The sequence below is a fragment of the Battus philenor genome, unplaced genomic scaffold, assembly GCF_028537555.1.
Source record: "Battus philenor isolate CCGP_79_NKW_IND1 unplaced genomic scaffold, ilBatPhil1.0.hap1 SCAF_20, whole genome shotgun sequence".
Lineage (NCBI taxonomy): Eukaryota > Metazoa > Arthropoda > Insecta > Lepidoptera > Papilionidae > Battus > Battus philenor.
The window spans coordinates 8,237,865-8,260,170 of NW_027181683.1; the positions used below are offsets into that span (position 1 = coordinate 8,237,865).

The window sequence follows — 22,306 nt, forward strand, 5'->3', positions numbered from 1 at the left end:
AACTAGGCATGGCTATACTACTATTGTAAGTATTGTAAAAATGGTCACTATAAAAAACCGTCAGGGTTTGTTGGTTCTCTTCAGATCAGGGCGCGGAAGAATTCTCGTGAGTGGATGGATGCCTCCACAGAGGAACATAATCTTATTCTAGTTACCGTCAAATCAGGCTCCTCTAACATTCTTCTCATGACAGACACCAGTGAAGTAAATGATCCTTAAAGGTCAAAAATAGAAATAAATTAATAAATATGTCCGAAACATTAACGATAATAATTAATAATAAAACATTCTCCATTTCATGTCATTTAGCTTAGTTTTTCGATTACAAATATTTTTAGTAATGTTAAAATGTATTTTTACTATCATAACCCCGTTTTTGTGGTTTCTCAAGTTAGCTCTCAGTTTTGATCTTGAAAGATCTGGCGACGCACCTCATTGCTTACCAAAATTCTTTAGATCAAACAATTGTAGCAGTGGCAGCCCAACAGTAGATGACTGAAACTGCGATTGAAAGTCGCGAGTTCAATTCCCTAGATCCAATCTTACGTAATTCACACTTTGTGCATTAATTATACAGGATTGTCACTGCCCACAAACAAGTCTCCAGAGGATGGGCAGTAACGTCATCTGCGTATATACTATATACCGTAGTATTTATTAAAATGTTGCTCAATTATAAAAGATTTCTAAATATTAAGACAAAATAAATCAAATAAAGTCTTTATAACATGTTTCTTAATGTAATTAACGAACATGAGCTCTTTGTGAATGAAGATAAAGAGCCATCTAATTATAATAAAATATCCTTGAGCTTAGCCAGTGCAAAGAGGTCTTAGCTTAACACATACAGTGGTCGCCTACCGAAAACTGAAGGAGCTGGAGATACTAAGACGAGAAATACAATTTTAAAATGACAATAAATTACTTAAGAACACACATCCTTAAAGGCACAAGCAAGCTAAATCAATCGTAGCAAGATTCCTTCGAGACTGGGCAATTTTCGTTTGCTATTCACCGCCAATTGCTTAACTTTATATCAGCGAGCACTTTTGTAAATTTATTATTGCAAAGATACACCAGGAATGGAAGAAATCTATTGAGGCAATAATACTACGGCTACGACGTGGATAAATCTTTCGTCGCGTGTATACTGAATTGACACATCAATAGGATCAAGCGTGCGCATATAAATATCACATAAATGTTTAGAATCGAAAGAAGAAATCTAGCGACGGCCGCCATGTCGTGGGAATGGATTTGCAATATTTATGGACGTAAGAATCAAAACAAAACAGACTTAAATTCATAAATTCAGTTTACAATTGACGTAAGCTGAAGTTAAATCGTGGCAATATGTATGTGCGTACAAACCTTACACATAAATGATGACTATAAAAAAAAGCATTTGAATTTTTGAGAAATAAATCATACTTTTTTTAAATATTTAAATATAGTTATCTTGAGTTACAAATACACTTAAACAAAATACAGTTATAATTTAAAAAAAAATTAAACATTGCTTGCTTTTCGATCTAAAAAATCGTAAGATTCAATAGTTCTGTGAAAGAAAAATTCGTTATTGAAAAAAAACTAATGTAACCAGGGATCAAAGACAGTTTTTTTTTATTATTAAGAACAATTAACAATATAATGCAAAATCATTTAAAACAAAATTTAAATATTCGATTTTAATAATATTTTTTTTTTAATTTTACATAAGAATAAAGAGCTAAACCACATTGAGGTGTTATCTCCCGAGAGCCGATTTAAGGACTAACGTCGCCTTCATCCGATGATCGGCTTTTTATTATTTTAAAATATAAGCTCAAAGATCGTAGGATGTTGATATAATCCTTATATTTCTTATTCAATGCTTTAATAGCTAGAAATTGTACATTTATTTTGCTTATTTATTAATACATACCTTAAAAGGTGCACTTTTTTGAACAAAAATAATTTTGTTTAGATTACAAACCATGCCTGCCGAATCTCGAAAATAATGCAGCGACCTTCGTGCTGGACTTACAAGACCATCACAAATGTGGCGTCACCAGAGTGATTAATCAAATAACGGTGAGTAAATTCCTCTTTTCATCGTATCATTTAAATGTTTTAATTAAATATTTGAAACAAAATAAAAAATAAAGTTTGTTGGCGAACTTTATTAACAAGTAACCGTAACGTAATAAATAATAATTAATTAATTTAATAATATTTATAAATAAATATTAATAACCTAATTAGCTCTATATGGGATAAGGTAAATTATCACATATAGAGCTTAATAGCTGTAAAATCTTAATTACCAAAAATCTCTACCAACTACAGTATTGAAATGAAAACAGATTTAAACGGAAAAGATAAAATATAAAATTTGAAACGGAGACGAAATCTATTCCCATATGCTTTATGCAAATACATGTTAGTTCATAAATTATTACAGTGTCTTAAATATTATTTACTATTGCCTTAAAACAAATACGAGAAATAAAGATAAACTTGGTGTATATTTGTCTAGGCTTCATAGAAATAGTAACTTTTATGTGTAATATCTGCGAGCTAACATAATAGATTTAATAATTTAAAAACTAAAAACTTGTAATAAAAAGTCCTATTAGTGTGAAGGATCTTTTAACGTGATAGTAAATCATTTTTTACTTTTTGAGCTTATTACAGGCTTTTCTAAGATCAGTGAACATTTAACTACCATCGTAGTTTAAGTTGAAGAAAGCTACTATAGACTTCCTGAATTTGATTAAATTTTTTAATTGTGATTTTATGGCAATCTTTTGGTGACGTACATATGAGGTCACTGTAAATTATCGTATGTGTATTATACGAGTAATATGCATAAATAAATAAAACCAATATTTGCTATGCGCAAGAAAGATATAACCGTGATATTAAATAAAAACGTTCTCTAATATAAAAAAAAACAAAATCTGATGCGATTTTAATTAGATGGCACACTTTAATTGAAAACCAGCATTTTTTTGTGGGACTTCTTCTCCAGTGGTGACCACGGACCAGTAGACGCGGCATGGGTAGATTTCCGCTAGAACACTTGGTGAATCGACGGCATAGTCAAGGTTGAGGTATGTCCCTGAATGCGGGCAGAGCGAGACAAGGTCATCGTGGCGATCTCTGGGGCAGGCTTATGCCTTACAGAGGGCGTTAATGGGTTAACATGACGATGACGATCATAATACCTCCTTTTTTATCATATCTTTTATCTAATGGTTATTTTACATGGTATTATTTTTATAACAACGTCCTCTTCCACATAAACGATTTTATTTTAAAGTATTCATTTATTAATTACTGCTGATTTTAATGCATTATTAATGTAAGAATAATCAATTAATTGAAAAGGAATCTATGTAATTTTCAGGGTAGACGTACGTTTTATCACAAAATTATGATAGAGCTGGCGGACGGTGGACGCGAGACGGTGACTGTCCGGTGCATGGTGACGGGCAAACCGCATTTAGTTTCAAGGAGAGCCGTAGAGCCTTTTCCTTTGGACTTTAATGAACCGGAGTAAGTATTGATCATTCAGATTTTATTCATTTAATGAAACTTAGTAATTTTCTTATAGAGGTTGTTTGAAGATGCTGTATGCAAGATGCTTTCAACCGGACCTATTGAAAATGTGTAGATGAAGCCTATGACGCAATGGGCGTCCTTCGACTAAAATGATGATGATAATAAAATGTTTTTCTTTAGCTCGTAACTCAAATGACACCGTCATATTTAACGCAGAGTTCCGGTTTTGCTTGTGGTTAAAGCTATGAGGTCACTTAGGTTAATTTATTTAACATAACGCAACCTTAACTATACTTTGACTAACGAGGACTTAACTTATGTTTAAATTCCCTCAAAAAGTTGATCACAATGCACACGCAAATACGCATTTTTATTTTTTTATTTTTCTTGTCCTGACGAATGTAAAACATGTTTAAATTATATATTTATTAATTTCTTTATACACGCATTGTGTAGTAGCGGTCTTAATATCTTATTGGTATTCTCTATATATCCTAGAGTGCCGATGAAGTAACTAACTAACCAGGCAACCGGCAAAATTGAGTAATACTACTCTATAACTATTAGCTTTCTACAAATAGGTAAATATGACAAGTATACAAAATATAATACATAATATATTCCAATATTTACTCGCTGATATATAATACGGGTAAGAATAAAACCATATCTTAAGGATCATTTCACATTAGTGAATCAACAATACAATAAATATAATAAATATGTTAGTTTAGATCTGTGTCGCAGATATTAATAACCTTTTCTGTAATTTAGTTTAATTGTCAGAGCTACATAAAAATACAAGTTAATAAAATAAACAGATTTTTTTAATGTTCACATACTTGTGGATAGTGCTTCACATTAAACACAAACAGGCATTTTTAAAACAAATGTATACTAATTGTTATCATCACTGGCTCTTCTTACAACTACCAGATGATTGGGTATCCTGTATTATATACATTGTCGATGATCTTTCCGTCTTTTTTTCCGTACAGTTTAAAGGTCTCTATAATATAAAGTTACTTCATTACATGTACGAATAAAACTGCGTAAATTACGGGGGTTGTTGTCATTAATGCTTAATTTTTAACTGCACAGAATTCATAACTTTTAAAGAGGAAAAGTTTTTCTAGAGTATATTTCCGTTAAAAATCTTAAATACATTACTAATTAAAACCAACATACAGAACCATTTGATAAATCACGATCGCTCACGGCAGCTAATTAATTGCAAGACTTACGCATACTGAAAGTGTTAGTGTTGTTTACCAACGTACCAAGGTAACAATTTTATATTTTACACCGGGTGTATCTTTTTTATCTTTTATTACAGCGTTCTTAACATCACACGATACGAAGAGGGCCGTGCACCTGAACCAGTTTTAGGCGCTGTTGTGAAGCAAAATGGGAAACAGTGAGTGATTTCATTTTGCTTAATATAATTTAACTTTCATTTTAAATCAACTTTATGTGACTCTTAAGTAATATTTAGTGAAGTTTTTATAATGTGAGCCTCATTCACGAGCTCACTGCTCGCACTGACGATACACGAAAAGAGATATGCTCGTGATTGTTATATAAGGTCGAATCAGGGTTGAAAACATCCGTAGATGGATGGAATTAACCAATATAGCTCTTACCAAATTAAAGTGGTAGTGGGCTTTAGCGCAACATGAAAATGCCGGTTGCAGGGCGCTTCCTACCGATCTGATTAAAGGTCTATGTAGAGTATGTTTAACAGTAAATATCCTTGGGTTGAAATATTGATAAAGATTATGATATAGTTGAAATAAGAATTGAAAATGTTTCAAGAAATGTATGACCTAATTTTTTGGAAGCTACATGTTCCGTATTTACGTTTACCTAGTATTATGGATTTTTAAATTATTGAAAATTTATCATCCAGGGTATCTGGCGAAATATCTGTCAGTCCTGGCACTCCGCTCTCAATGGAGATCTTCCTGGATAACGCATCTGCACCCGTATACGGGCTGCTCGTTAGCTACATGCACGTTACTGACACCGGCAAGCAACAGGAGACCATCGTTTTTAATGGGTAAGCTTAACTGACTTCATGACATAATTTATTCATCAAGAAATTTTCGTTTTCAACTAATAGAGACATAGAGTAGAAAAAACTATGTCTTGCTAAGACGGGTCTATTAAGTTTTACAACAAATCATTTTTGACGCTGGGTAAAGTTTATCGACGAGGATATAGGTTTTGAAATGAAAATAATAAATGGAATTGAAATGAAAAACGTTCAATGTTTTATGGCATTGGTAGGAGTGTTTAGATGATATGAAAAATAATATCGGATGTGCAGAGAAATTGATTCTTTTTTCAAAAATTTAAGTGTAAATTTTACAAAATGGCGGAACTGTTTCGTTAACTACGTCACGTTATAAAATATTTTATTTTACATGTTAAGGCACATTAACAATGTAAACACACATACGAAAAACATCATACTAAATATTATATTATTCTTATTACTGCATAGTTTATTTAAAGATTCATATTTTTGTTAAAATTAGATACTCAAAAATAAACAAAAGAAACTCATTAAATAAAATAATACAAATTAAGGATTTTGAGTTTTAAGACTGCAATCTTTTCCACTGTATTGTTGTAGATATGGCTGAATAAGATATATTTCAGTGTTGTTAAAACGCAATAAATACATTATTTCACTAACAATTTATATTTTTTCAACAACAAAATGTTGTTAACCATTACAGTTGCTCCGTGGATCCATATCTCTTCGACAACTTCGTAACGACCGACGGCGATGTTCTCGCTGCTAAATTTAAAGCCTTCAAATTCCCCGACACCACATACGTCCAATTTCGAGGAACAGTTACCGTTTGTCTTGGCAAATGTCAAGGGGTAAGTCAATATTTTAGTTGAAAAGAAAACACGATAGTTCGTTTTTAGAAATTACACTCATTATAAATTTCATAATCTAGATTGAATGCAGTAATGGAGCTATAGGATATGGCCGAAAACGACGATCAGTTGCTTCAAGTGCCGACTCTAACAAAGTCTATGAAGTATCACTAACGACCTTCATCAAAGTCGACTGGAGTGATCCCAATGCTGCACGAGATTCAGGTTCGTATGTCACACAAATTGATATGCATATATCACTACGATTATAAAGTGAATTAAATTTTTCTTACAAACAAGGGCGGAATATAATTATAACAAAGTTTATTTACGCTTAAATTATTTAATGTATATAATTTCCGTTATTTTTCTTGTTCACATGTTTTTGTTGTAATATTGATTATTCGGGTATTTCACGATAAGAAGTGGAGAAGAACAAACGTTACCTATTATGATAACAAATCGATTTCATTTATTACATATAAAAGTAGCCATGAATTGTATAGTTTATTGTTTTACTGTTTATATTTAATCAATAAGTTAGATAAACAAACGGTAACACAATGTAAATTTCATATCAAAATATATAATTATTTTTACACAAATGAAATTTTTAAATTTATGAACAAATCTACGGAGAATATTATGACTAATAAAATATATTAATTAATAGTAAAGTTTAATATTATATCAATAAAAATGACTCGCTAAAGAATTTCTTAGAGCGAAACTCTAAGACGACTCAAACAATTCATCACTAGGAAAATAATAAAACAAATATTTCTCCAATGAAACACATCCCTAACTGGGAAACATCTGACAGCTAAAAAATGAAAAATAAGACGATAAGTTAGCATTATGAAATGATTCCATATCATCACATTTAAAAAAAAAAGTTCTGCTAAAATTTGGTTTCCTATTTAAAACATTACTTATTTAAATATATTTAATACAAAAAATAGTTTGTAAAACGTATAATATTAATATTATTCTGAAAAAGTTTACATATTTTTATTCTCACTATTGAAATGAGTCAAGCTAATAACTTTTGTCAATAGAAAATCTGTTAGTGCTAAATGTAACTTCTTAAATATTTAATTTCAGAATACCTATCGTTGCTGAAAAATTTAAAAGTAGCAAATCAGAAGTTAGGTGACATCGACGGCACACCAGCCACAGTCGCAGAGCACACTCAAGACAACAGGCTAGTGTTGCACGATCAAGGCCTTCACAACGCATCCAGCGCCATTGCGCGCAGCTGTCTGCTACTACTATTTACTTTAGCTTTAACTTTCTACTAAAAAGAGACTCAAAATCCGCTCTCATATAAATAATGTAGATAAAAATCGCTGTGACATTGTTTCACTTCCTTAACCTAAAATATAAGAAACATAGTAAAAATACCGCATAGGCAATAAACTTATTTTTTTAATTTTTTTAAAAAACTCACTTTGAATTCAACATCATATTATAAAAAATTACTTCAAAGCTAAAATAAGAGATCGGATTATCGTGTACATATTTGCCTGAAATAATTTTCGTGTGACAAATTATGGACGCTTGAATGAATTACTATAGTGCAACCGAAACCGCTGTACCGCACCTTATACATGCGCGCCACGAGACGGGGGAAGAAAGGAGATGGGCTCATTTTTTCCCGACTCCAACCTCGCAGGGATTGAAAGCGCAATATAACGGTTTCCATGGCTTAACAAAAGAGATTATTCTTAAAATATGCCTGTACATATAGTTTGTCCTCGCACAAGGTGAATTAGTCCGTCTCATACCCTAATACTCAACCAAACTTACTTCAACTTTAGATAAATAAGTATCCGAATATCCGAACTCTTATAATATCAATTTTTAGTTAACAGTGCACACTATTTATAACCTAATTGGACTCTTTTAAAATTGTAAACCCATATTAAAATTAAGAATCTATAATGTGAGTCAATTATTTACTAGCCTGAAATAGTGACGTAATAATAACATTAAAGTATTACGTTATTATTTGTTACCGAAACCACTGTACCGCTCGACGAAGACGCGGTCGTGAAAAAAGAGCATGTTCGCCATTTCGAACGTTAACGGTGGACTGATGGAACGAAGCGGCAAATATTCCCCCCGTCTCGCCGTGCACATCCCTAAGGAGCGGTACAGCTGTTTTGGTACGACTATTATTGTCATCACAAAAATCTTGTATTAACAAACTGCCTTAACATTACCAACTCAATAAATATGAAAATAATTTAGTTTAAGTGAAAGTGATTTAATATTAATTTAAGTGTAACCGTAACGTGTAGTGCCTACGTAATTATTAAAATTGTAATGAAACTAATGCTGTCGCATTTAAGTCCGCTAGTCTTTGTAATAAATGGGTTTATCCGTTAAGAAATTTATGCTCATTTTTCTTTCTTTATCATGAATATAAAAAATCTGTTTCAAATTAAATGGTTACAATTTATTTAATGTAACAAACTGAACGAATTTTCGTATAAATATTTACCATGTAGTCTTATAGCTAAGAAACTATGGAGACTACTTCAATGACTTTAATTGAATATTTTAAGTAACCATATTTTCTTAACATACGATGTTTTGTATACAAAAGTTCTTTCTAATAAAAGCCAACACTTTGACGTGAGGTAAATACGCATATGGATAACTCTAGTAATACTCAAGCTACACATGATCAATATAACATATTGTTGAAACTGTAAAATGGATTGTCGAGCTTGATCTTTTCCATATGTTGCTATAAAATATAATTAAATCCACTTAATGGTTATTGTATTAATTGGGCTATTTTTCTTTTAACCAGTACGTTCGATAACATTTATAACTTAAATTTTGTAATTAGTTGTGGCTACTCAAACTTTTCCTATCCAGGTGCTTCGTTATACGTAATTCACTGTTATTTATAGGCATTCGTTCAGGTTAAGTTGCTTAGAATAACATAATAATAATGACTTATAAAAATGGACGGCCTTGTTTTATTTATAATGATTTAAAAACAAAAAAATCAGATACTTTATTTCTCTGGTCATGAATAAATAGCCTAGATTTCATTATATTTTGAAATGCCTACACAACATTTGTAAATTTTCGGGTACAAGGTACCAAGGCTCAGGCGATACTAAGCCAAAAACCTTAAGGTAGTGAACCTTGAGGGTTTCCTTGGCAGTGACAAACCATACCCATAAACCATAAACAATACCCGTTTAGTATTCCATCTCAAGGGCTCCCGAGAAAGCCGTACTTAAAGTTGGTCGGTAGCTATTACCTAGTTGGCATCACACTTTGGAAACCATTAATCTGTGAGGAATTGGATCGTTATCAAATATTTAAGCGTATTTGGCTATATCCGTTACGCCCCCTCTAGTACCTCTGACCTGAGAGCCCAGCTTTCCGATCCGAAGCTTCCAATGGTGCCTTCGCACTTACTGTAAGAGGCGTCTAAGAAATCCAAAATACGGAAGAATTTAACACAGACGGAACAAAAATTTAAAAATTAACGAAGATATAAAGACTATATAACAATAACATAATGTTTAAAGGCACAAACATATTTGCTTTACATGTGACACTTTATTATCAGTTTAGCTACAGGAAGTTCACAGCTGGACACAGGCCTTCCCTATAGACTTCGGATTGGATCAGGGACTTGCAACAAACTTAACAAGGTCCATTACATTACGAGACATATATAACGACTTGTAGGCGATATATCCAGAAGACGAAGGCTTTGCGCGGCCCTCCACCACGACTAGTTTCTTCAGCCACTTTTTCTCCTAGTGATATTAGCCAGGCAATATCAACCAGCCAAACTGAGGCTTCCTAGGAACCTTCGAGATTCGCTATCTTAAAAGAGATCTTAGACCAGGCGTAATCTACGCCGTGCCACCTGATACCCGCGGAATCTGCAAGTGCTATTTGGGTAGCATTGAGAGTTCATTTAAAGAAGAAAAACGACGAATTTATTGCGTGCATGACTTTAGTCTTCGAGCTTTGTAGCCTATTGCTACTATAACTACCCGATCCAACGAACTGTGTCGGTTATAATCGTTCGTCTATGGATCTCCACATTTATAATTCCATCTCGTAAAAACTCTCGAGCATAGCCTTCTCAATGGCTTGTTGAGCGACTCTGGGCTTAACAATGAGACCTGAATTAAGAGACCACCCTTCAGTACCGCAAGTAAATATTAGATTACATGTGATTGTTGCGGCAAAACACAGAAAACTTTCGTTAGAGGTAATAAAATTAAAGATTTAAGATTTCAGTCTTTTAATAGAATCATTATAACTGTTCAATCTAACATTATTACGTACTAAACAAGAAAAACACATGAGAATAATATAAGAAAATAAAATATAATACATCACATGACATATCTAATAACATCGACAATCATCGTTTATTTATAAAAAACGATTTATTGCTATTTGTTCGATTTCGGTACATAATGTACATTTACATAAGCAACAATTTATGCAAGCAACAGTAACTTAAAATTATATTTCTAGAAAAATAAGTTTTGCACTATAACAATGGAACAGATAAAGATACAGATTGTACAAAAGTTTTTAAAAATAAGTCTAAAAATAATTGAATCTATTCAAGAAAAAAAATCAAATTTCAGTTACAAATTAAAAAGCAAACATCAACTGCTATCTTTTTTGAAACAAAATAAATTTAATTTGTTTAATGAATATACAGCATAGTATATAAAGAATATTTATAGTCATTCTGTAAGCTATTATATAATAACTATTATCTAATAATTAATTAATAGAAAAATAGGAAGAAATACAATAGTTATTAATTTTAAAACACTTTTATAATTCTTGTTATTTTCTTAAATTACGTTTTTTACACGAGATTCTATTCAAATAGCACAATGAAATAATATTGAAACAATATGTAGTTATCGACAATTAATAAAACGCATACAATTTCCCATTTTCATAATCTTTTAAAGTTGTTGCCAATAGTGAAGAAATAAGGATATTAGATGTATTGTTAAATGATTTCACTTCGATCACGAATTATATCGATTAATTCAATAAAAATATGAACTGTTAATGCTTGATAAAGGATATAACATCATCATCTCTGTATTGAATTCTAAATCACTACTTGGCACAAAACTACAAAATTACAAGTTAACATCATAATGGCAAGGTTCGTTGCATTTAACGCTAAAAATTGTTTAAATACTTACAACTACGTTTTAAAAAGATAAAACAGGTAACAATTTTTTTTTCTTACAAAATTAAAATAGCCAATTAATAAAAAAATATAAAAGTATAGTTCACATGCATTGTTATACCAGGGGTCGGCAAACCGTGTTTCCGATGCCAAGTTATGTTCTTAAATAATTATTACATGACTCTCAAATATATTCAGAGCTGGGTTAAGAAAAAGTTTAAATATCGCGCTACCGAAATCGTTGTACCAAGCTCTAGGAAAGTGTGGCGAGGATTAACAACGAACTAATGGAGCGGCCGATACTACTCCCTGTATCGCTGCACATATAACTAAGACGCGGTACAGCGATTTCGGCAGACTATACCTTACATGTCAAATGAAATTATCCCCATTTTTTACACAAATGCGAGGACACCATATAACACATTTTACGTAATTCGTATCTTTTTTTTAATCATTTATACGAAATAATTTTTATTGTGTATATCTTTATAGACGATATAAATCTAATTTTACTAAAGCAAGGTTACGTTTCAAAAATGGGTCTTTATATCAACTTATATTTGTAGTTTCTTATATTTCGAACTTATGAATTCTAAGTTTATATCATTATAAGATAGTTACAAATGTTCAGTCATCAGGTGATGAAATCCGATGTATACAATAATTTTACTGTGCGTTGACAACGATTAATTAAATTTATTGCCATAAATATACTACGTTATATCAAATGACGATGTTTATGAATAATAATTCTCATTACAGACTTTATATAGGGAACTATATTAAAATCATTTTTGATAGTTTAGATATTTTTTTTGTAATCAAATGCGTTCGTACCAGAACGGTATCTAGTAATATTTTTTAAGAGTATGAATTTAAAGGTAGAATTATTATTAATTCAAAAAAACTGTTTCATGCTTAAGAATAAACATTATAATTTTTGTTAACACGACGCAAGTAATAGAGAAATATTATTGTTAAGATTTACAAAGAAAAACGTTTTTTAGAATAAAAATGGTAAATTACTAGAGATGGTATAGGACGATTAGATAACGAACGTATTTCATCTCCAAGTATAAGCCAATATACTTTGAAACTTAAAATGTAAAAATTAGGTTTTACATTTACATTTCACTCGCGCCCGGCAAATGTAAAGGTACTTAATAACGATATAAATACTGTATCTGTATCTTCAATTTTCTTATTATTCCTATTAGTTGCATTTATTAATAGTTTATATTAGAACGTCTCTTTTTAGAATGGACACATTATTTTTTTTAAATTTGTAAATTCATGAAAACGTCTTTCGAAAAATTCTACAGATTCCTCAAACAGTATGTTCAAAATGGCGAAAGATTTATAATATATTTATAATAGAACACATTCGTTTTTTTTTATTATTATTAACTCCTGTAGATTAATTACAAACTGTCGTTGTTGTATACCCAACTAGAATATCGAACGAGTGTAAAAAGATATATACTAGTTAATGTTAAGAAAAAATGTCGGTATTTATATTTATTGAAGACAATGCCTTTAGTCTGTAACTTGTTTTTCTGAGCCACTCTGCCAGCCGGAGTCCATTGTATTGGTGTCACTGTAGCAGTGATGGTGGTTAGTCTTTAGTATCTCTTCTTTTGCGTCTCTTATTGGTTCGTATTGAGAGTCTGGTCCCAAACATTTTGATGTTTCAGGTTCATTAGAGTAAACAATATCTTTCCTTCTATCGTCCTCGTCCGATAGTAGAGACTCCTCTGTATTAGGAGATAAAGGTGAATGTGCTGGAGGTGGTGGGACGAAAAATTCCGGCTTACTTGTATCTGAACTAGATTGTCTAGGATGATCCTTAGATATGTTTTTAGGACTTGTTCTAGGCATACGCAAAGGACTGATATGTGCCCGCATCTTAGGGCTTCCCTCTATACGTATACTCGCATTTAAATCTGACATTCTCCGATCTTCAAAGCGACTTTCGTTTATCTTATCGATTCTTGAATCATTCAAACGATCTCTGGAATCTATTCTATCGATTCTGGAGTCATTAAGACGATCTCGAGAATCCATACGCTCCACCCTAGAATCGTTCAGTCGATCTCGTGGTTCCTTCATTCTGTCAAATCGAGAATCATTTAAGCGTTCTCTGTCTAATCTAGAATCATTCAAGCGATCTCTAGAGTCGCTAAGGCGCTCACTCATACGAGCTTCATTCATTCTGTCACTTATACGCGAATCATTCATCCTTTCACTAATTCTGGAATCATTCATTCTGTCGCTTATTCTAGACTCATTCATCCTTTCGCTAATTCTAGAATCATTCATTCTGTCGCTTATTCTAGACTCGTTCATTCTTTCACTTATTCTGGACTCATTTATTCTGTCACTTATTCTGGTGTCATTTATTCTGTCATTGATTCTGGGATCATTTATTCTGTCGCTAATTCTGGACTCATTTATTCTATCACTAATTCTGGAGTCGTTGATCCTATCGCTAATTCTAGAGTCGTTCATTCTATCGCACATTCGTTCACTCAATCTCATAGAGCTATTCAGTTGCTCTACTTGTTGTTCCGTTAATCTGATTGAACTATTATGTTCTTGGCGTATTTTTTCTTGGTTTTTGACATGTTTGTCGTTTTGTCTGGGTCGTCGTTTCGATCCCACTTGTGGTTGTGGGCGTTGCTGACGAGTAAGTGTGAACGATCCGGTATCGGATTCCGACGTAGATTCGGGGTGATTCTCTATAGTCCCAACAAGGGCAGAGACATTTGGATTTATGCAACAGTCGGCCTGAAAACATAAATAATTACTATTCACTAAAACCTATTAATAAAATAATTAATACACAGGTCTTTTACATTAAGAAAATATTTTGGGGACGATTGTGAATTTTGGTTTTTTCAGTCAGAACTAACTTCAAAGAAGACTTTTAATAGGACAGGATTTTTCAAAGCATGTACGAGTAGCATTATAAAACTATTTAAACGTAGTGTAACGCATAAATGAACGAATAAACAACACAAATAGTGATCCCTTATGCGCCAGATAAGTATTTTTTTTAACTAATACATAAATGTGAATTTTATATTTAAAATAATAAACACGTACTGTACCCGGCGAAAAACATTGCAAATCGACCTTTGGAAAGAGACAATTGGCTAATTTCGGCTACGTAGAGCATCATCTCCGTTTAACACACAGTTTGTATTTCGTGCGACAGAGATAACGCTCTTCAAAGCCGAAATTAGCCGATTGCCTCTTTCTAAAGGTCGATGTGCAATATTTATCGCCGGGTATTGTATGTGTACGTATGAAATTAATATATTTGTTTTAATTTACATCAAGTGCAAACGAATGTATTTGATAATTATTTATATATATATATATATATATATATATATGCGTGTATACATATAAATATCTGTATATACATAAGAGATTTCCTTGACCTATGTACTGATTAATATCTCTGGAACCAAGCAGCCTGGTGCTTAGAGATTTGTAATTTGGTTAGCATGTTCCTTCTGGCAAGAAAAGGACAGCGGATTATACTAAATTCCACACAAAAAGGTGGTTTAAGTGATGTTTATTAAAAAAAATTGATATATTCAAACTAGACCTAGAGCTAGAACTAGAGCTCTTATATTATGAAATGACATACACAAGTAGCAATTCAAGCTACGTGGAGCGGCCAGGAGACTGCTAATAGATATATAGAGAAGGCCAAACTGCGGCTCGTGGGCCACATGCACCTCTTTGGAGGTTTATTTGCAGCTCATGATAAATGTAACTTAATTTACTTTTAATTTTTGTGTCATTATATTTGAAAAAATTATATCGTTTCGTATATTTAGAAAGTTCTTTTAAATTACCGTACTATTTAATTTCAATGCCCACATTTTGTACTTATATGAAAAATTAAACCTATTTGTGCTATCTCTTAATACGTATTTACTTGCTAGTACCGAAACATTTTGAATTACTAAAAATGGCTCGGACTGGAACAGCCTAGAAAATATAGTAGCGGACTCTAACGTGCTTGACCACGATAATCAGTCTTCAAGAAGCGAAGAAGAATATATACCTTGACCGAGACATTGCAGCAGCTAGACACGTCAGCAAAATACACTTCAGACTCTGCGTTTTGATTCGCCGCTCGGCAGTCCTGCATTGATGACCTGCAAAACCACGAATCATGTTTCATTTTTCTTTGTTGTGATTATAAATTTAATGTTAATTTTAATATGTACCGAAAACAAATTACCAACCTTATTGGAGAATGTTTGTCGTTCTGAAATCCTAAATTCTCTTTACCTTGCTTCTGACACGAATCACTACTTTCATCTGAAACTGAAAATCAATACTTGACGTTGATATAGACGTACACATTAAACATTACATATAAATCATCTTTATGATACTAATCTATTGTTGGTTAATTGTACACGGAGTTACCATACATTCCCACGTCAATTCTCTAAAGTATAATGTTACAAATTTAACAAGTTTATTAAACATAAACTTGATAAATAATCTTGGAAATAAATTGTTCTACAACTGTATTAAGAATATTGTAAAAGTATAAAAACTCGTCTGAATTTGTTTAAGACTCTCTTTAGACATGGACATGATTATTTTTAGCTTATAGACTCCCATTGTTACATCTTGTGCTGCCCGCAACCAGCGAGTTCCCGAAACCTTAACTATATGACAGGTTCAATTAGGGAAGATCTATCCACTTCGCGTCTTCTGGCTGGTCTCCGCCACTCTAGCCCCAACGGCCACGTTGCATAAGCTTCGTGTCCCTGCGACGAGTTATTCTTTGAGTTACATCGGATACCATTATAGAGGAGTTCAGCCTGATGAAAAGATGAGAATGCTTCTTCTCATAAAGGACACAAGTGGTCATTGCATCAATGTGGATAATAATATGAATCATCATAATCATCACCACCACTATCACTTTAATCGATAGACACGCACTGCAAGGCATAGGCCTCCCCTAAAGATCGTCTACTCACGTGGCTTCTATCAGAATTATCTGAGCCATATTAATCAACAAAATATTATTAATAAATAAGCTTGGATACCTTTACTGGCGCTCTTCTGGTGTAAGCATTCTATTGCAACATTATCATCTACGCGACAATCTCTGTGAAGATTTCCAGCACTCATGCCCAAGGATCTCGAGCATCCTCTGTATGGAACCAAATGCCCACGTAACGTATTAAATCGTTCTGGACCCAAATGTGCCATTTCAGCTTGTAGCCGAGCCATTTCATTCGCATCAGACGGATACATTTGATTCAAATGACTAAGTTCTGGATTAATACGACTATTATCCGGATTTATGCGACTCGTTTCAGGATTCAAACGGGTTATTTCTGGATTCAACCGGGATATTTCTGGATTAATGCGATTCAAATCGGGATTCATTTGTACGTTCGCGTGCATTAAGTAGGAACTTCGAGCGCATGAATGTGGCTGCAGCGACATGTTTGGATGTTCATGTGCGGGCATTGAATTGCGATGGACATCGATGTGATGGTGGTGAAGAAGTGTTGCAGCTGCAGGATCTTGATGGTGAAGATGATGCCTAAAAAGTACATTATAATAATTTAATCTATCAATAATTATATAATTTATAAATGACTAATTTCAAAAATATACTGACCTACTACCACTTCTTCCTTGAGGACTGTATGGAGGAGGTGGCCCCCATACTCCAGTCTGAGCGTCAAAACTTCCACTAGCTTCACCGAAACCCTCTTGGAAACCTTGTGTAAATCCACTACTCTGACTAAAGTTACCCTGACCCTGAACAAAATTTCCCGGATTTTGAACAAAATTACCAGGGTTTTGAGTAAAATTACCCGAAGCCTGGGCGAAATTACCAGGGTTTTGGGAGAAATTTCCTGCGTTCTGTCCACGCTGAAACGGTTGGTTGAAGTTTGTTGGATATGAACGCTCGTCATAGGGCTGAGCAGAATTCTGAGGAGTCGGATCGTTTTCGCAAAATCCATAAGCGCTATCGCCGGATTGCGGAACACCACCCATGCGGCAACGGGAGCTGGAAAAGGAAAAAACTTTTATCAAATCACACGCTTTGACGTGCTATTTATAAAGAGTAGGATCAATTGCTGAGAAAAAGATCTGTTTATGCAGTTATTGGTTTTATACTCAAACAAAATGTTAATTTTATAAGACCAGTTAGTTTAGTTAAACAATCCTGTTATTGCTCAATAAAATAGTTCTATTAAAACTTGAATCTTATTCATAATTATCCTATTTGTGTTATAACTTTTCTCGGCATTTTAATTTAGTTCGTATGTTGTATTGTCTCTTAAGATATCAATAGGAAATTTGTTCCAAAAAATTATTTATTATAAATTTTAAAAAAATAGTAATGATAATCATATAACTCGTAGTTTTTTAATATGTACTTAAATGTCTAGATCTAAACAAATTACAAAAAGGTTAATTGCTAATACCCACCAAGAATTTTACTCATACATAATAGGGATGAAGTCTGTTGCATTTGACTACTTCATCACGTTAAGAACCCGTCAAGTTATTAGTGACTTTGTAAATATAAGAACCAATTAAGTTTTAACTGTGCACATACTTTTGACTATTACTCCTGGGCCAAGGAAACCAGCTCCATGGGGAAGTCTTCCGCGCAGCGCCTGGATTCGGCGAGTAAAGATTACCAATGCGACCTGCAATAATGCGCACCAATTTATTTTCTATTGCAAAAATATCGATATGAAAGAAATTGTTTAATGGTAAATGGTCTGCCTTAAACCTAACCCAATGATTAGAGCGGAATACACATAATAATTATCACTATCTTATAGCCCATTAGCGATAACTTTGGCGGTAGATCCTCTTGCCACGATGACCGGTTTTGCACTACTCGCATCCAGTGACCTTTCGTGACCTTGTCTATGTCACAGTCGATCCATTTAGTGAGCTGTCTACCCAAGTGATGATCAATTAATCATCAGCATAAAATCAGACATTTTAATGCAATAAAAAGTACACAACCATATCACTAACATATGCATAAGTCTAAGATTGGCTAATGGCGTTTTGAATATTTTGAAAACAACCAACAATTACTGCCAGAGACATCTATTGACTAATAGCAAGAACTAAGTTGCGCACATAATAGTAAAATTTCTATATGTAATGAATTTTTATGTAGGAAGCGATCTTTTAGCCAATAAAAAATATTAAGAAATATTTCGAGAGATAACATGAAGTTATAAATTTAAACGAAGTACATGATTCAAATGATTTGTGTTAAAAAAAAAAACTTATACCAAAATAAAGAATTGTTGCTCATTTCATTGCCCATAAAAATAAATCAATATCTTAAAAAAAATTGATAAACACGTTACTTCCACGCATATTAACTCAAATTATTCAATTCAATTTGTGTTATTTAATTGTAATCTACTTTATACATTGAATGCTGTTTATTTTTATTTGTCACAGAAGTAAATTGCCAATTTACCTATTTTTACAAAATATGTGTATATAACGTTTATTAATAAAAATATAAATTGAAATAACACAAACCAGGCGCCCAAAACCGATGCTGTAGACTGAAGTCCCAGGCAGGTTGAGCAGTGTGGCATTGGGCACAACAACTGCAGTTATTCTGTAAAGTATTTAACAATGTTATTAACAAATATAAACAATGTGTACGACTTTCTTGTAGTCTATACAAACTGTAATTGACATTATGGATGGAATTCATTATTCCAAGCTTATTAATTTTAACATTAAAAATATCTATTTCTTGAAGTATATTATTAATTTTTATTCTAAATATCCTCACCTGTACAGGTCTGCCGGCTGCAGGCGTGGCTTGACCAGTAGGTGGACGGTATAACGATCTACATCGAAGCTCCAACTGTTCCCAATACATCTTTTTGCGTTCATGACTGGAAGAAAACAATTTAATATAAAACATGTTAGTGATAATAACAAAGTGGCCATAAGCTCACTGCATCTATCTATTCATTTATAAATATTTGAAACATTGCTTCTGTTCAAAGTCAAAATAAAAACTATATAAATAAAGTGTCGGCATATTTTAAGTTACTTTTGTATCAAAAAAATCCTGGGATTCGAATGGGCAAGTGAGACAGATGACTGTTTCAGTTTGTAATAAAGAGGCGACAAACAATATCTGGTTATGAACAAATAGAGAATATTTGATTAGTTTTAATTAATCGATTATTATTTTTTTATATTATTCTTCACATATGACCATTTACAGTCACCACTTATATACGTCTAGTATGGCATACCTCTTTTTATTGCTAGAAGGACAAAAGCATCCTGTGAAATGTAGGAAATATAAAACTGTTGTAGTAAAATCGGTGAACATTATCAAATCGTATGAAAGTACATAAAACCTCAAAAGAAAAGAAATGTCAGTAGTTGCCATAGTTACTAAGTCAAAGACTTGAAAACGGCCAAATTAAATCTTACTGTGTTATAAAATAGTTCATTCAAATTTGAACCTTAAGTAGAAGTAATACGAAAGTAAAAGTAAATTTTAATCTGAAAACTTAATGATGTTTCTTTCATAATTTTATTAACGCTTGTCTTCGTTGCTGTTTTCTATCATTTACAGTGATATTTATAGGATTTATTTTGGAAAATATGGCGTTATCACATACCAATAGAAGTTTGCCCTCGAGATCTATGAGTCAAATTACAAATGAAGTGGAAGAGCTGACGGACGAAGAGTTAATTAAGCAGGTAAATGATTTGAAACTGCAAATACGAGTATTGACTCTGGAAAATGAAGTTTTTGAAAGAAGCATGACGAGGTTAGAACCGGCGTTGTTGCAGGGAATACAACAGGCTTTAGAATATGCCGCTAAAATACAGAGTAGCTCTTCTCTTAATGTCGGCAGCTACGTTCGATCACAAACCTCTAGATTATTCTTTGAATCTTTGTCAACACCTTCTAGAATGCTTACAAGTCCTTCTAAAGTTTCTACTAAAAGAGGAGATTCTTCGGGTAGAGTAGGCGGTACAGTTATGTTCGGAAGTGGACCAAAAATCAATGTACTGGAAAGATCAGAAATAGTTTCCGCTGAAATGGAGATCTTAGTGTCTAATCTAGAAGCAATGCGTAAAAAAGCTGCTAAAGAACACGCTTTCTTAAAAGCACAATTAGAAGAAATTGATGTTAGAGAAGACCATATACAGAAATCGAGTATTGCTTTCAATAAAGAAGTTATTGTTGAAGGATGGGATAGCATAGCGCAGAGAATTCCTGCCGAAATTTGGATAAGATACATGAATGAATGGGTAAAAATTACTGACAGTAAAATAGGTAAATTGAGACTGCGAACCAGTACATTGAACACTCAATATGCAAAATTAAAAGGTCAAATAAAAGTAAAAGCAGAACTGAACGAAAGTCTAAGACCTGTAGATTTTGAAAAAACTAAAATTGAAAATAACGAATGTTTGGCTATCATAGAAAAAAAACTACAACAGTTAGAGGAATTAAAGAAAATGACTGGAGACGCCAATTTAACTCTAAGTATACACAAAAAAGCGTTAATGGAACAAAACATTTACCTAATGGAAGTTATTAACAATGTCAAAAGCAAACAGAAACAGAAGGTGCTATTGAACAAAGAAACAGTGATTATAGAAGGTCAGGCGAAAGGTTTGGAGGAAAAATTAGAAAATGTCCGGAAAATGCGTAATTCATATGAGGTGCCTGACATTATGGACTACGTTTATGTTAAAGCTGAGATAACGGACTTGAAGAACAGTGTCAAGATGTTGCAGAACAGGCTACGCATACTACAAATTGCACTTTCTTCTCACCACAAGAAATTGAATAAAATGATTATGTGCGCGTGATTGCTAATAATTTTCTTCAATTATTAGCATGTTATAATGATAAAAAATTATAATATATTTATTCTGTACGTTCTTAAGACACTTCATTATTGTTCTGCGGAAAATGTTAATGTTTTATCACCTCTACATTTATTTGTTTTGTTTTATATGTTATATGTTAATATAAAACTAGTTTTAAAATAAAAATTCTAAATGTCTTTATATATTACATATATAATACCTATATGCTTAAATTTATTTCGATGTTTATTACATAAATAAAATGGTGACTTTTAATAATTTATTAGAGCTAATATAATCATAAAATCCTGTTTTAACAGAAACAATCCTTCGATCATGAGTTTAGATACTACATAATCGTATGTAAATAACATTCAAATGTCAAACTTGATACATTTTATAGACTCGATAAGTGATGCGACCTATCCAATGTCATACTACATGTAAATGTTCGCTTGTCAATTAGAGACCACAACACAATTCACGAGTTAAATAATCATAAATTCAATTTATATCCAAGAGCACACTACTATTCTATGCATAGTTCCTCTTACTTTATGCTTCCTTTGCAATCTTTACAGGTATTTTAAACAATCTTTACATTCAACATGGAACTAAATGAATAGTACGTAGTACCTTTGTTCCATATTGATTGTCTATAATTGAACATAAACTTCTTTGGTATTTAATTATTGGCTTCCTAAATATCTGAATGCCTCCCTGTAAGATTTAGGACTTCTCGTCTAATATCCC

General features: G+C 32.5%; 3 protein-coding genes across 6 annotated transcripts in view; 2 read left to right on the top strand and 1 right to left on the bottom strand.

Moving 5' to 3' along the window:
* Nucleotides 1-8,960, top strand: part of qsm (Zona pelucida superfamily protein qsm) — a 62,109-nt gene extending 53,149 nt beyond the window's left edge. The window contains exons 4-10 of the mRNA XM_068765789.1: nucleotides 1,967-2,073; nucleotides 3,392-3,540; nucleotides 4,883-4,963; nucleotides 5,456-5,605; nucleotides 6,291-6,438; nucleotides 6,519-6,663; nucleotides 7,543-8,960. Of these exons, the coding sequence (XP_068621890.1) occupies nucleotides 1,967-2,073; nucleotides 3,392-3,540; nucleotides 4,883-4,963; nucleotides 5,456-5,605; nucleotides 6,291-6,438; nucleotides 6,519-6,663; nucleotides 7,543-7,739 (977 nt within the window). The 3' untranslated portion in view covers nucleotides 7,740-8,960. The remainder of the gene's footprint in view (nucleotides 1-1,966; nucleotides 2,074-3,391; nucleotides 3,541-4,882; nucleotides 4,964-5,455; nucleotides 5,606-6,290; nucleotides 6,439-6,518; nucleotides 6,664-7,542) is intronic.
* A 1,797-nt stretch (nucleotides 8,961-10,757) lies between these two features.
* LOC137922805 (uncharacterized) overlaps nucleotides 10,758-22,306 on the bottom strand; it is a 32,618-nt gene continuing 21,069 nt past the window's right edge. For all 4 annotated transcript variants that reach the window (XM_068765878.1, XM_068765877.1, XM_068765876.1 and 1 more), the window contains 8 exons: nucleotides 19,497-19,602; nucleotides 19,235-19,316; nucleotides 18,276-18,369; nucleotides 17,325-17,720; nucleotides 16,741-17,246; nucleotides 15,919-16,000; nucleotides 15,735-15,828; nucleotides 10,758-14,440 (listed from right to left, as the gene is read on the bottom strand). In XM_068765878.1, coding sequence (XP_068621979.1) covers nucleotides 13,190-14,440; nucleotides 15,735-15,828; nucleotides 15,919-16,000; nucleotides 16,741-17,246; nucleotides 17,325-17,720; nucleotides 18,276-18,369; nucleotides 19,235-19,316; nucleotides 19,497-19,602 — 2,611 coding nt within the window. In that variant the 3' untranslated portion in view covers nucleotides 10,758-13,189. The remainder of the gene's footprint in view (nucleotides 14,441-15,734; nucleotides 15,829-15,918; nucleotides 16,001-16,740; nucleotides 17,247-17,324; nucleotides 17,721-18,275; nucleotides 18,370-19,234; nucleotides 19,317-19,496; nucleotides 19,603-22,306) is intronic.
* LOC137922934 (cilia- and flagella-associated protein 263) lies at nucleotides 20,330-21,553 on the top strand. Its single transcript, XM_068766045.1, has one exon. It carries the CDS (start codon nucleotides 20,330-20,332, stop codon nucleotides 21,551-21,553), a length of 1,224 nt encoding a protein of 407 aa, XP_068622146.1.